Below are 14,928 nucleotides of genomic sequence, written 5' to 3' on the forward strand. Positions count from 1 at the left end.
GTGTACTAGTAATAGTAGTATTTTATCTGGTTATAATGGATTGTAACAGTGACAGTATTAGTACTGGTCCCGGTAGAAGTGGTAGTGATTCAGAGTAGTAGTGCTGGACCTGATAGATGTTTCCGAAGATTATATGATAATTCAAACCAGAAAGACCGCGACAAAAATGGGAAGATATCTTCTGTAATTGAAACAGGCCATAAGAACTGAGCTTGAAGGATGATGATGATGATGATTATTATTAATATGGTTATGGTGACGATATTTTCATGTCGATGGTCCCAATGGATGTAAGACGGTGTCTGATTAGAGTTCTTGAGAATTAGTTTCTTCCCCTGGAGAATTGCAACAATTTTCCATTAATCTTTATCATTGAATAATTTCGAGGGAAAAATTGTTCCGGAGCCGGGTATCGAACCCGGGACCTTTGGTTTAACGTACCAACGCTCTACCACTGAGCTACCCGGGAACTCTAACCGACACCGATCCAATTTTTCCCTCTATATCCACAGACCTCAAAGTGGGCTGACAACCGTCAAGCAACCAACTTCAAGCTCAGTGGTAGAGCGTTGGTACGTTAAACCAAAGGTCCCGGGTTCGATACCCGGCTCCGGAACAATTTTTCCCTCGAAATTATTCAAATCAACTTTACAGGGAGTTATACCTGAAATCTTGATTTGCATAATACACGTCACTGTTCGTTAACAGAAAACCACAATTTAAGTCACACGGAGTTAGTGTGCACTTGAAGTTGGTTGCTTGACGGTTGTCAGCCCACTTTGAGGTCTGTGGATATAGAGGGAAAAATTGGATCGGTGTCGGTTAGAGTTCCCGGGTAGCTCAGTGGTAGAGCGTTGGTACGTTAAACCAAAGGTCCCGGGTTCGATACCCGGCTCCGGAACAATTTTTCCCTCGAAATTATTCAAATCAACTTTACAGGGAGTTATACCTGAAATCTTGATTTGCATAATACACGTCACTGTTCGTTAACAGAAAACCACAATTTAAGTCACACGGAGTTAGTGTGCACTTGAAGTTGGTTGCTTGACGGTCGTCAGCCCACTTTGAGGTCTGTGGATATAGAGGGAAAAATTGGATCGGTGTCGGTTACAGTTCCCGGGTAGCTCAGTGGTAGAGCGTTGGTACGTTAAACCAAAGGTCCCGGGTTCGATACCCGGCTCCGGAACAATTTTTCCCTCGAAATTATTCAAATCAACTTTACAGGGAGTTATACCTGAAATCTTGATTTGCAATCTTTATCATTGTCTGTATTAAAGAAGCGGAGTGAAATAGGGTTGTATTCTCTCTCCGATCATATTTCTGATTATTATGAATGATATTATGGAAAGGTTTGTTGGCAATGTTAGAAGAGGTATAAGATGGGGATTAAACGATACCTTGGAAGATCTGGATTTATCTGATGATATTTGTTTGCTCTCCCATAGTTTTGGTGATATGCAGAATAAAGTTAATACTTTATTAGAAGTAATAAAAGGGGCTCATACGAAAATAAACGTAAAGAAAACTAAAGAAATGAGATTAAATAGTAAAAAGACAGATAAAATTAAATAATAACATTGATACTGTTCAAGAATTTAAATATCTGGGTAGTATAATTGACAAGGATGGTGGAGCCTTTGAGGATGTAAAGATCCGAATAAAAAATGCAAACAGTGCATTTGTCCAGTTGTACCCAATATGGAAATCTTATATTATATCCAGATCTACAAAAATTGAAATCTTTAAGAGTAATGTGAAATCAGTCTTATTATATGGCTGTGAGACATGGAAAACAAGTAAAATAATACAAAATAAACTGCAAACATTTGTTAATAGATGTTTACGAAGAATTTTAAAAATTAGATGGCCAGACATAATCACAAACTCGGAACTATGGAAGATAACAAATCAGAAAGAAATCACAATAGAAATCAAAAGACGAAAGTGTAATTGGATAGGGCACACAATCAGGAAAGAAGATGGAGCAGTAGAAAGAATGGCTTTGGATTGGAACCCCCAGGGTAGTAGAAAAAGAGGAAGGCCAAAAAATACATGGAAGAGAACAGTTTTGGAGGAAATTGCTAGGAAGGGGAAAACATGGAGCGAAGTGAAGAAGTTGGCTACAAATAGGGTCCGATGGAGGCACTTTGTGAATGCCCTATGCTCCTCATGAGGAGATACAGGAGTTTGATTGATTGATTGATTGATTGATATTGAAGATTTACCTTCCATGGTGTACCAAGAGTAACATCTATGACGGCAAAGTGATATATACGTAGATTCGTTACCTTTACTCCTGAAAATAATATCATAAACATCTTTATGCTCGACCATGCCGAAATGTAGTAATTATACACCTGGTAGCAGTCCTTTAATGCATGTCATTAAAGTACACCTACTCATTAAAGTACAGGTCTTCAGCCAATGATAACTCAGCTTATATGTGTTCAGAAATGACAAGTCAGTTTTGTACCGTTATAAAACCGCAAGTATCGATTATTCTCGGATATGCAATCGAAAGAGAATTAGCGAAAAGTCACGGAGGCTGGAAATCCAATACTGTCGCAGAAGGTTATGTTCTGTTACTATAATAATTAGCGTTAATTGTAAATAATATTCAAATAAATTCAATTTGTCATCTCGTTTTTCTATGTGGAATTCAATAATCAAGGTTATATTATAATATTACCAAGTTAAACGGGACTACGTCAAGGTCAATGACATTATTGTTCCTCGGAAAAAATCAATACTTTCGCGTCTGCGCACATCTCACAATTCACGACCTAGAACAAGGTCACTTCCGATCTTGTCAGATACAAATAAAATGTATATATCTGAATACCGGTAATTTCAAGTTAGAAATATGGTCGAGCATAAAAAGTCGTATGAAACTCGCCTATAATGGTAATTAAGAAGCTCGTATGAAAATTATGAAACTCGCTTGCGCTCGTTTCATAAATATCCATACTCGATTCTTAATTACTATCATTATAGGCTCGTTGCATAATGTACTATTATCGTCTACTTAAAACACAGTATCACAAGATGTACCTTGCGTATCTTGCCATATCGTAAATAATTCGCAGAATAATTTACTTGAACAACAATCCTATGTCTTCGTCTTTCTTTAACAACGTCGCCATTTGAAACTAAGACATAAGAGCACAGCTGTGAGTGCTGTGAGCTGGTATCAGCTTTTCAGTAGAGTTGTCACTGAACAAAAGTAATTCCAACGACAACAGTAGAGTTTGAATTTGAGTGTGACGGGAGCGGGCTATAATAGAAGACAGGCAGGCGTGTCGCGCGGCGGAAGATGCGGCAGGCAATCAACTGTGTGCGAGTAATGAGCAGCAGATAGGGGCTCTGCGGTAAATAATGGCATCGCTTTCCACCCCTCATCAGATAAGATTGTGTCAAAATTTGGTGTCGTCAAGAAGAAGTATACCATACCTGAACATCCTGCAGAGATCTTCCCATCGATCGGAATGCTAGACTAACCGAACACTTGTACTCAGTGGCGGCTCATTTTGAGAAGTGCGTCTGAGAATAAACTATTATTCATCGGAACAATACTAATGAAAATAATGATAATAGCAGTACCATTTGAAACTAGTGTGTGCCAATATCACTAACATGAATATCAACATCATATTCTATGTTTTCATCTAATTCTCTTTTGTAACCACTTTATTTTTTCATTGTCTTAATTACTCTATTATTGTTCTACTTGTATTCCTTATTTATCTATTTCAAATGCTTTAATTTCTCTGCATTTACTTATTTCATTTTCTTCTTTCTTCACTTTCAATGCTTTTATCTAATTTATTTTTCAATTCCTTACTTATTTGGGTATGTTTCATTTTTTATAACATTTCGTGTCTTTCTTCTTCCGAGATGCTTCCTTCTTTCCTTTTTCTTTTCCATGATCTATTTTGTATCCTCCTTTCAAAGGTTTCGTTTTTCATCTTCAGATCTCTCTTACTTTCAATTCTTTTACAAACAGTGCTTCATTTTCACCTTCTTTCGAACATACTTTCCTTTTTTCTTTTGCATGTCTAAGTACCTACTATTTTTCTGTTCCCTCTACTTTTCTTCTCTTTTTCCTATTTTTTTATTTTCTTGACACGTAGGCCCACTTTTTTTCATTTTCTTCCCCCTTTTCTGTTAAGTCCTTGTTTCTTCTTCACATAAGTCCACACTTTCATTTTGGTTTAACGCTTACTTCTTTTCATATCCGTCTTTTATGTCTACTTCTCCTTATATTATTTTTCTTTTAAGTCTATTTTTCCTTATATATTTATTTTACATCTATTTACCTTTCATATTTCTCTTTCGTAGAGACAATTAATATTAGGTACCCTCCACAAAACTGGCTTCATTTATACACCGACGGATCCTTGATCTCCAGAGAACAAGGTGCCGGTGCAGGTGTTACGTGCTGTCTCTTCTCACTTTATAGATCTCTTGGATATGGAACAACAAGTTTTGATGGTGAAATCATTACAATAAGTGAAAGTCTCAGGAATCTTCTATGCCACATCAATAAATTTAAGAATTCAGTTATATTGTCAGATTCCAAAGCAGCTATTCTATCAATAGTCTCTAAACACACACCTTCATCTCAAATAGCAGAAATAACTAAAATGCTCTCTCAATTAATATCACTCAATAAAAGAATTGTATTCCAATGGATACCATCCCACTGTGGAATCCTGGGAAACGAGAATGCGGATGCTTTAGCAAAGAAGGGCAGCACTGCTACTTACAGACCTGTTACTAAATCTACATATTACTCTGTGAAAAGATTTATTAAATCTACATACTTATATTTCAACAAACAAAATTTGATAACACAATCTCAAGGGAAAAAATTGAACTCTCTGCATCATAATCCACAGTTAATTCCCGATTTACCACGAAAATCGTCTGTAGCTGCATTTAGATTGGCAACAGGCCATAATTGTTTGGCCAAACACCTGCATAGAATTGGAATATATCAGTCCCCTAACTGCCCATTGTGCAACTCAAACCAAGAAATGGATTCGGAACACCTCAAAATCTGTGGTTCAGTGGCTGACCATGATAATATCTTTGAAAAATATTGGAGTACAAGAGGTCAAATTACTTTATTGTCAAACGCCTGGCATTAGAAAACATCAACAACAACAACATATTTCTCTTTCAGGTCTACTTCTTTCCATATTCTTCTTTTAAGTCTTCTTTCCATGTTCTTCTTACGACTACTTCTTTTCACATTCTTCTTTCACCTTTATTTATTTTCTTATTTTTCTTTTATGTTTACTTCTTTTCATATTCCTTTTTATACCTTTTTCTAATTATTTTTTAAGTCTACTTGTTTTTATATTGTTCTTTCACATTTACTTATTTCCATATTCTTCTTTTAAATCTACTTCTTTTAATATTCTTTCTTCAAGTTCACTTCTTTTCATAATCTTTTTCTACGTTTACTTCTTTTCATGTTCATTTTAGGTATGTTAATTCATTCATATTCTTTTACGTCTACTTCTCTTCGTCTTATTTTACATTTACTTCTTTCATTTATTGTGTTAAGTTGGTGCGTCTCGATCTGCAACCCATTCTTAGTTGTTGCTAGAATTACCTCATGATTCACAAATATTTTGACTGAATACAAATTCTTGAGGTCAACTGAGTGTCACTTTGTTCTTACTATTGCTTACTATGAGTTATATTTGTATGCTGTCTATTTTACATACGCTGTAAATATTGCTATTATATGAGTATTTTATATAAAAAGAGGTTCCGTTTTTCATGGCTAACGAAATGTTTAAAATATATTGATTCAACAGTGTCGCAGTGAATTAACAGAGTTTTTATACAATGATTTTTATCGATCATGTAAACGTGCCAGGTTCTTTGCTAATAACTCTCCTCTTTTCTTTTTCAGCGGGGACCAATCTAGTGGGAAAGTTCACTCAAAGTGTACGTCGCATCGTCCAGGACGTCAAGGACGAAGGAACGTCCAGTAAGTATTCATTTTAATCAAATATTAAAGAGATTTCATTTGCTCATGATATGTCCAATTTATGTAGCCTATTTTACGGGTAGACATATTTCAATAGTTGTAATAAACTCTTCAGAAATATGATTATAATAATAGGCCTAATAATAATAATAATAATAATAATGATAATAATAATAATAATAATAATAATAATAATAATAATAATAATAAGTACGACTTTGATTATATATTTTAATGCCAGTTTTTTATATTTCTCAAGGCATCATCCACTTAAATTAACGCTGTTTTTATTACTTATGCCTCTAATACATATATATATATATATGTATATATGTATATAATTTGAACTAGTAATGGAAATTACGGGAAAACGGCTGAACGGATTTTAATAAATGACCCCTCATTTTGAAGCTTGAAACTCAAACTTTTTCAGAAAAATAGTAGTTTTCAGTGAAATGTCAATTTTTCAACATAATTTTCCTATTTTCCAACATCCATCTGTCGTCAGTTTTGAGAACTAGCTAATTGCATTTCAGAATAAAACGAAACACACACTACAGTAAACAATATTACACGAAGGCCATGATCTGCAAGAATGCTGACATATTTAGAGCTCAAATTAAATTGGTTATTAAAAACTTAACTTACTAAAAATAATTTACAGGTTCGATTCTGTGGTGTGTAATTTTCTGGGTACAGCTGTGTATTGGATATTAAAAACTACAAAACTTGAGGTGGTTTGATGACATTATTGCCATTAGAAATAAAATATTATTGTAGTTAATGCCATGATGTGACTATCTTTCATTAGTAATACATATTAATGCTATATTGATGATATGAAAGTGAAACGTTTTGGGGTTATATAAGTAGATGTAGAGAATAACTTAAATTAGATTTTGATTTCTATATTTACTGAGTGGCGGCTATATAGTATATGTTACTGTAAGTTATAAAACTTACGTAAGATAATAATATTATTAAAAATCAAATATTTTTATAGTTATTAATCAAGTGGGGTTGCGTCTTTTTCATATATTTAATGGTGGTATGGTGTAGATATTTATATGCGTGGTTATCTTCATATTGGCTCGAGAGAGAGTATCTTTCATTATTATGGAAGCAAATAACTTTCAGAATGTCTGGTATTCTTCATTGAAAATAAATCTGAAAAATGTTTCTTTCAACATCTAATGAACTTAGTTTGCAGCATTTGCTGCACAAGCCACTAGTTATATTTATTTGTGACTGCGAAGCAAATATTTGAGAGAACATTTACAAAATTTTATCATTCACAAGTTCCTTCAACAGTTCAAATATGTACTGTACGTGATAATCACTTCAAGGTAGTCATAGCTGTAAGGAGGATAAGTAATGACGTTTAATCCTCAAATGGTACAATAAACTTCTCTTTCTCATAGTTTCGAAATGTTGTTTTTGAGAATAGCTTCTAAAAGTTTCTCTCACATGAACTAGACGTAAGATAACAGTTCCCTCGTAGTGCATGAATTTCTGCTACTTCAACTGTAACTAATAACAGTGAACAACAAGAATTTTGCTCCGACTTAAAACAATGTGTTCCTTATGATTTGATGTGCGCTGAATACGAAAATGCATCTCTTTTCTTCGTATCACGTCAGGTTTTTAAGATATGCTAGGCCTACAATTTCACTTTTTGATAAGCGCTCCCAGGAAACATCTGCGGGTTGAGGGTTGTAAACCAAAACAAAAGCTATTGCATATGTATCAAATATGAATGAGGTCTCGCCCACCTCATTATATTTTGCTCGACTAGTATGACTAGTCAGTTTGTTTTTATACCATTAAGTACGAGAAAAATTCGTACCGGCACCGGGAATCGAACCCAGGACCTCTCAGCTGTGCGCGCTGAGTGCTCTCTAACCAACTGAGCTATGCCGGGACCCGATTCACGACGCCGGCCGAACTCCTCTCGTAGTATCGTGTTACGGCCTTACTGCCTGCACTTGAGACGATACACGTCATATAACTTATGTACAGGAGCGCATATTACATGACTTTATGGCCATATTCAACAACAGTTTCTTTAAACTGTTAACATCATATATGTATCAAATATGAATGAGGTCTCGCCCACCTCATTATATTTTGCTCGACTAGTATGACTAGTCAGTTTGTTTTTATACCATTAAGTACGAGAAAAATTCGTACCGGCACCGGGAATCGAACCCAGGCCATAAAGTCATGTAATATGCGCTCCTGTACATAAGTTATATGACGTGTATCGTCTCAAGTGCAGGCAGTAAGGCCGTAACACGATACTACGAGAGGAGTTCGGCCGGCGTCGTGAATCGGGTCCCGGCATAGCTCAGTTGGTTAGAGAGCACTCAGCGCGCACAGCTGAGAGGTCCTGGGTTCGATTCCCGGTGCCGGTACGAATTTTTCTCGTACTTAATGGTATAAAAGCTATTGCATTTTATGAGTTTATGATTCATTTCCGGTTTCTTATGGTTGTTGACATGTTCTTTTGTACTTCTAATTAATAAACAGATATTGGTTTCTTCTATTAAGTAAATTTCAAGACTTTCAATGTGAGGTCTATGCAATGAACAAACAAGGGTGTGGTTTTCAGTATTTAAAAGAAATGTTTACGGTACTAGTATGAGTGAAGGCAAACTAAAAGAGGGCATTTTTGTCGATCCACAAATTCACAAAGTTATGGTTGTCTATTTGTTTGAGGAAAAAGTTTCAGTTACAGAAAGAATGGAATGGCGCGCTTTCAAATATGTTTGTTCAAATTTCCTTGGAAATTCTAGGACAGACAACTAGCTACATAGAACTTGTTGTGGAAACCATGTTAAGTGCATATGAGAAAATGGGGTGTAATATGTCTCTCAAAATACACTTTTTACATTCTCATTTGGATTTCTTTCCTCCTAATTTAGGAGCGGTAAGCGACGAACATGGAGAAAGATTTCATCAAGAAATTAAATGGAAAGGCGATATAAAGCAAGATCATCCAGCATGCTCGCAGAATATTGTTGGTTCCTTGTAAAACACAGTTCTGGGTCTAGTTATAAACAGAAGTCATCCAGAAGATCCTTTTAAATGGTTACTTCAAATTCTGAGACTTTTAAAATCATTTTACTGTTGTGTTCTAAACTTTGTAAGATCATTTTTGCATCCAGTACACATTTTTCAAGTATTATGAGGGATTTTGAATCCATAGTGTGTTTTAATTTTATCATAGCAGTGAAAAATTAAAAACAAATGAAGTTTTGTCATAAAAAATTTAATTTATTTTCCCCGGAAAATGGTACGTGACGGGGAAATTTGGATTTCAAATTCAAATTTAGGGCACACATATTAGTAATATTTACCTATTTTTATTTCGGAGCAAGACAAAAAGTAAAAATTTGTTGTTCAGTACAATATAGCATTCTTCCTACGCTAATTTCAAGAGTAAGAAGAATGGACGTCATCTTATACCCTGTGTTCAGTTCTGAATAAGAGCTTGCGACTTGTTTCTCTATACCCATGACATCACCAAGGAGCGAATTTAATCGTCAAGGCCATAAATACTGTATTTTGGGTATTTTGCTTTTGAACTGTCAACAAATGAATTCAGCTGTGCATTAGAAACAAGAAACAAATGTCATTCATATAAAATAGTTTATTGATACAAATAATTTTCCTTATTAAAGAGTTACCACAAGGACGAAATATTGTAAAAAAAAAAAGAAATATAGTGAATATTAAGTGCTTCGTTAACAATCTAAAATATGAGGTCTAATTTTTTAAATTAGGCCTAAACATCTCATAATCTTCAATCAATCTATACTAATAATAAATCTGTAGCCGAAATTTTTCTGGTAATTTTCGATTTTCCAAAAATAATTGGTCCTAACATATATAATTAACCACCCTGAAACCGAAAATCGCTTTTTTGAAATTTTTGTCTGTCTGTCTGTATGTTTGTTACCTTTTCACGCGATAATGGCTGAACCGATTTATATGAAAATTGGAATATAAATTAAGTTCGTTGTAACTTAGATTTTAGGCTATATGGCATTCAAAATACTTTATTTAAAAGGGGGGTTATAAGGGGGCCTGAATTAAATAAATCGAAATATCTCGGTTATTATTGATTTTTGTGAAAAACGTTACATAACAAAAGTGTCTTTAAAAATGATTCTCGATAAGTTTTATTCTTTGCAAAATTTTGATAGGACTGATATTTCATGAGATAAATGAGTTTTAAAATTAAAATAGCGCCATCTAAGACGGTGCAATGAATTAAGAACAAATGACTTCGTCTATAAGGGGCCTTGGACAACAACAATCGAAACAGGGGCCTTGGACATCAACAATCGAAAGCTATTAAACATAGCCTACAGACAATGTTTCTGTGTTTGTATGAGGTAATATCAGAAGCTAAATTAACCGATTTGTATAATTAATTATTATTGCACCATTGGAAAGTGTAGTTTCTCTAGATGGACATAATGCTATAATGTTATTACAGTAACGTCTGAGTAAATCTTATGCACAGAAAATTTGATAGGCTATTTTTACATTCGTTTTCTGTATTTCTTTAAATAATATTTATGTACACTCATTTTAATCTCAGAGAATTAACGAACAACGAGAGTGTATTGATTTAGTATGCAGTAATAGTACGTTAGCTTAGCAATTCATTATTTTATCATTCAAATTTTAACTATGCTCAATTGAATCGTGTTAAAATACATAAAATATATATGCAATAAATCCAATGCAAAGAAAATTGGGTAATGAGCGAAGCAGATTATCTTGCGCTGTTGTAAATGTTGTCCCCTGGATCAAACGTCCTATTTTAATTATGTAATTACTTTATATTTATTGCTAACAGGTGCAGCGGAGCGCACGGGTACGGCTAGTTCTAAAATAAAACGTTAAATCCATTACGATGGTTTCTCAAAACTAAAATAGACCCCTTAATAGTGCTAATGACCAATCTAAGGAAAAGTGCTTAACCTAATCCCACTGATGTCCAGAAACTAGCAAAAAAAATTGGAATGGTTCCCCGTGCTCCAGCCATCAATCCCGCTACTGTCAAATTGTCTACTTTAGATTGTAATAATAAAGACCGGGTTCGAGTTCTAGTCAGGTCTGGGATATTTCATTGAAAAATCCATAGTGACACTTGTGGCGGACAAAGTCGCAGTTAGGTTTTTTTTTGGGGGGGGTTCTCCCGTTTTTCCCTATATTATGTATGTACATAATTATGTCGCTATTTCTCCATTTCATTAACATTCCATAGCATTTCCCGATCACCGGCTGTGGCTTGCTCGAAATCTGGGTACGCAGCGAACCTTAGTGTAATCAGCCGGTGTGGGTTTATGAAAGCGTCTGGACTGAGAGTTAGCTCAATAGATCGTAAATGGTCGCAGTGGACGCCCTCCGTATATTCCATTCCATTCCAAGTATAGCTGCCAACGTACACCGGCCTAAGAAACATCAAGACTTGCTGACAATTCACTTATATTGACGAGTGGCTTCTCTTCCTCAATATCTACAATAGGTAGTCTTCTGAAGAGAGTTTTATCTTCAAGGATTCATCGTTGAATCCCTTAAACCAGTGCCACTAATGACCATCCATTCATCTTTCACTTCACATAATTATTTCTCCAGCTATTGATTTTGCAGTCATGCTCTTTTTTCAACAAAATCAGAAACACTAGAATTAATATGTCGTCGCATATTTTCAATGACAAACTGAAGGTAACAGGTAGGCTACTACATATCGCATAAGCAATTGAATGTTTTCAAATGAATACCAACCACAGATGTAACAAATCGTTCGTTGCCTAGCAACTTACAAGACAAATGAAGAGAATATAGTTATAGGAAAAGACATTCGAGGTCAAGGCTTCTAAACTTCTCATAGGTTGCATTAGTATCGAGCTTGTAGGCGAGGGATTGGCGGAGAAAGTAGAGCGATTCTGACGTCATAAGATAGCTGAGCGCGCCAAATCTCAAATGCTTGAAAACAGCATCTCGTGTTTTTTCTTGTTTATGTTGTTTTGAATGCATTATGCCAGGTCAAAGATGTGCTGTTGCGGTATGCAACAATTCTAACGATAAAAATAAGGACTTGTCTTTCTTTACCAATCCTAAAGATTTAGGAATTAGAAAAAAATGGGTAGGCCTAATTGCGTGCAAAAGACAGGATAAATTCAATCCTGATACAAGCAGAGTATGCTCTGGTCATTTTAAAGATTATGATTTTGTTCCTGACTTCCGAGCAGGTTAGTGAAAATAAAACCGAAACGACCGAGAATGTTAAAGCCTACAGGTAAGTTTAAATAAATCACATAGGCCTACTGTCTTCGCGCTACGAGTTGGCGAGGGGAGTAGATAGGCGGGACGGGGGAACTGTACGCTACACTCTGACCTGAAAACTTCGTCCACTTACTTGGCTACACAGGAACGGAGTCAGACATAAATGATTCCGCATCTTCGGTGCTGTTGCTATGACTACCATTATCACATTTTTCAAAATTGCTGGAGTATGATCTGTCCATGATAATCGTCTGTTTACGTTCCAGCCGTGTATATTAACTCGAATCTCTCAACAAAGCCATTAGCCCCACCGCCCCCATCCTGATGGACAACAATGAGTGTTCTGGACACATTTACGGTAGTCACAACTCCCGTAACATTTTTATCGTGCCAGAACTTGGGAAACGTTAAATTGGTAGGCCTATCTATCCGCATTTCGTCCAGATACAAAATCGGTTTTTCCACTTTCCTAAGCTTTCTTATTTGCTGTAGATATCTTCACGTATTCCAATTTACAGTGTTTTCCTCATTTTTTTTTTTTTGCTGCACACTTCTTCGACCTGAAAACCTTTTTCTTCAGTACTCGTCTTAATGTTGTCTTTCATTTCAAATCAATTTTCTCTTGTAAAAGGGTAAACGTTTGTTGCAGCTTGGAACTATTTTTTTACTTGTTATTTAACGACACTGTAATAACTACTAGCTTCTTCAGTGTCCATTGAATTGATGATGGCGAGATGGTATTTGGCGAAATGAAACCAAGGATTCGCCATAGATTACCTGACATTCGCCTTCCGCTTGGGAATACCTCGGAAAAAAACTCAACCAGGTAGTCAGCGCAAACGGGAATCGAACTCACTCCCGAGCACAACTGCAGATCAGCAGGCATACGCACTACCTCCTGAGCTACGCCGGTGGCCTTCTTTCTTTTTCAAATAAAAATTCTCAATTATATCTTTTTTGTCAATCTCCCGTCGAAGTCCTCTACATTTGCGTTTCGGTAGTCTGGACGTTTACATTTTTTTTCTCCCTCAGGTGTCGACAACGCACTTTCTTCTGTGCAGTCTTTCATTTCATTCCTTATACGCTGTATTGTTCTTGTGGATAGATTAGAGTACTTTTCTACCTTTGCTGTAGGTTTCGTAAGAAGAATGCAAAGGCACTGTTGTTCTTTTTCTTCATCACAGAATTATTTTACACTTCTAATAATATTCCTTTCTTCGCTATAGATTGTCAATCCTTGTTTCCTCTTTGTCGACATATTTACAATAAACAAAAAACTGCTATAAACCTAAATAACAATATGCAATAACATAAATTCTATTAACTATATTATTATCAACACTATTAACACGAAAAGCAAAGGATAACTAAAGCAATACAAGATTTGTGGTATACTGAAAACAATTGTCTTGTTGAAACTAATAAAACACTACAGTAAAAACCCCACTATTATTTTCACAAAGTCGCAAAGACTCATAGATGTTTGTGAAACAGGAATGCATGCGCATGCGCGACTGTTTCCCCTCCGCCCCGTCTAAGTACTTCAGCCGCCTTCTCCTGGCGTGACAATAGTATATAAGTAGCCTATGTTAATACCAGCTTTGTATAATTAGACTAGGTTCATCTATGTTAACCTACAAATTATTTTCTTTCTTTTGTAATCTCTGCTGGGTCGTACATAACTTACAATTAACAAAATAATCATGCTACTTATACTGACAGTTGCACACCAAAGGGGTGAAGGGTTAATGACTGATAACAGTGATGATTTTTCACTATAATTCCATTATATTGATTTTATATTAACGACTTATGACATTTTGCCATTATGCCATAATCAGTGGGTTAATCATAATAGCCTTCAGTGACAATTCATTGTTGAGTTATAATGATTATTGTAAATGAACGTGTTGTTGACATTTCATTACCGGTACATATGCCCCTTTTTCCAAACTTTAGAATGAGATATTAAAATCAATCAATGTTAGATTTTTTTATAAACATACATTTAAAACAAAAACACCACCATCTTGGCCCTCTTTAAATTGTAATACATTATTCTTTCTTTTGAAGTTGATTGTACAGTCAAAACCAGGTTCTTTATACGACTCAAGTATGTGAACACAAGACTGGAAACTAGCAGACGGACGGCAGACACTGAGAGCAGACGAATTGTTAAGAAATACAGAAAAAGAATGCAGTGACAAGTGTAAGTACAGCTTATATACACTGTATAAACACTTTCAACGTATTTATTTTATTCCATGATACGTACACACTTGGTTTATACCACTTGTAATGTTTTTATTTGAGGCGATTATGTTTATAATGCACGCTGATCAATTTTAAAATAAAGGACCAATCAGCATGGACTCTTCGCTCGTCATCAGCCAACTAGCTATTTGATTGGCTAATGAAAAACGAGATAACTTATTGAATGTATAGAAGCCTTGATTCGAGGAGACATAGTATTTTGACGACATTTTTGTAAACTGGGATATGGACTATTACGTCACGATCTCGTATTGATGTCAAGGACTTCACATTTCTGTCTGGGTTGGAAATAGAAGTGGAATATGACTAGAGATAGATTAGGTTAGTCATAAGCACTTCAACTCCAA

The 14,928-nt window shown here is 35.3% G+C and overlaps 1 protein-coding gene across 1 annotated transcript in view; it reads left to right on the forward strand.

Annotated features, from left to right (window-relative positions):
• The window catches only part of LOC138704267 (uncharacterized), a 132,873-nt gene that overhangs the window by 44,787 nt on the left and 73,158 nt on the right, over positions 1-14,928 (forward strand). Inside the window, exon 2 of the mRNA XM_069832138.1 lies at positions 5,927-6,004. Coding sequence (XP_069688239.1) covers positions 5,927-6,004 — 78 coding nt within the window. The remainder of the gene's footprint in view (positions 1-5,926; positions 6,005-14,928) is intronic.

Source organism: Periplaneta americana, chromosome 8, assembly GCF_040183065.1.
Source record: "Periplaneta americana isolate PAMFEO1 chromosome 8, P.americana_PAMFEO1_priV1, whole genome shotgun sequence".
NCBI lineage: Eukaryota > Metazoa > Arthropoda > Insecta > Blattodea > Blattidae > Periplaneta > Periplaneta americana.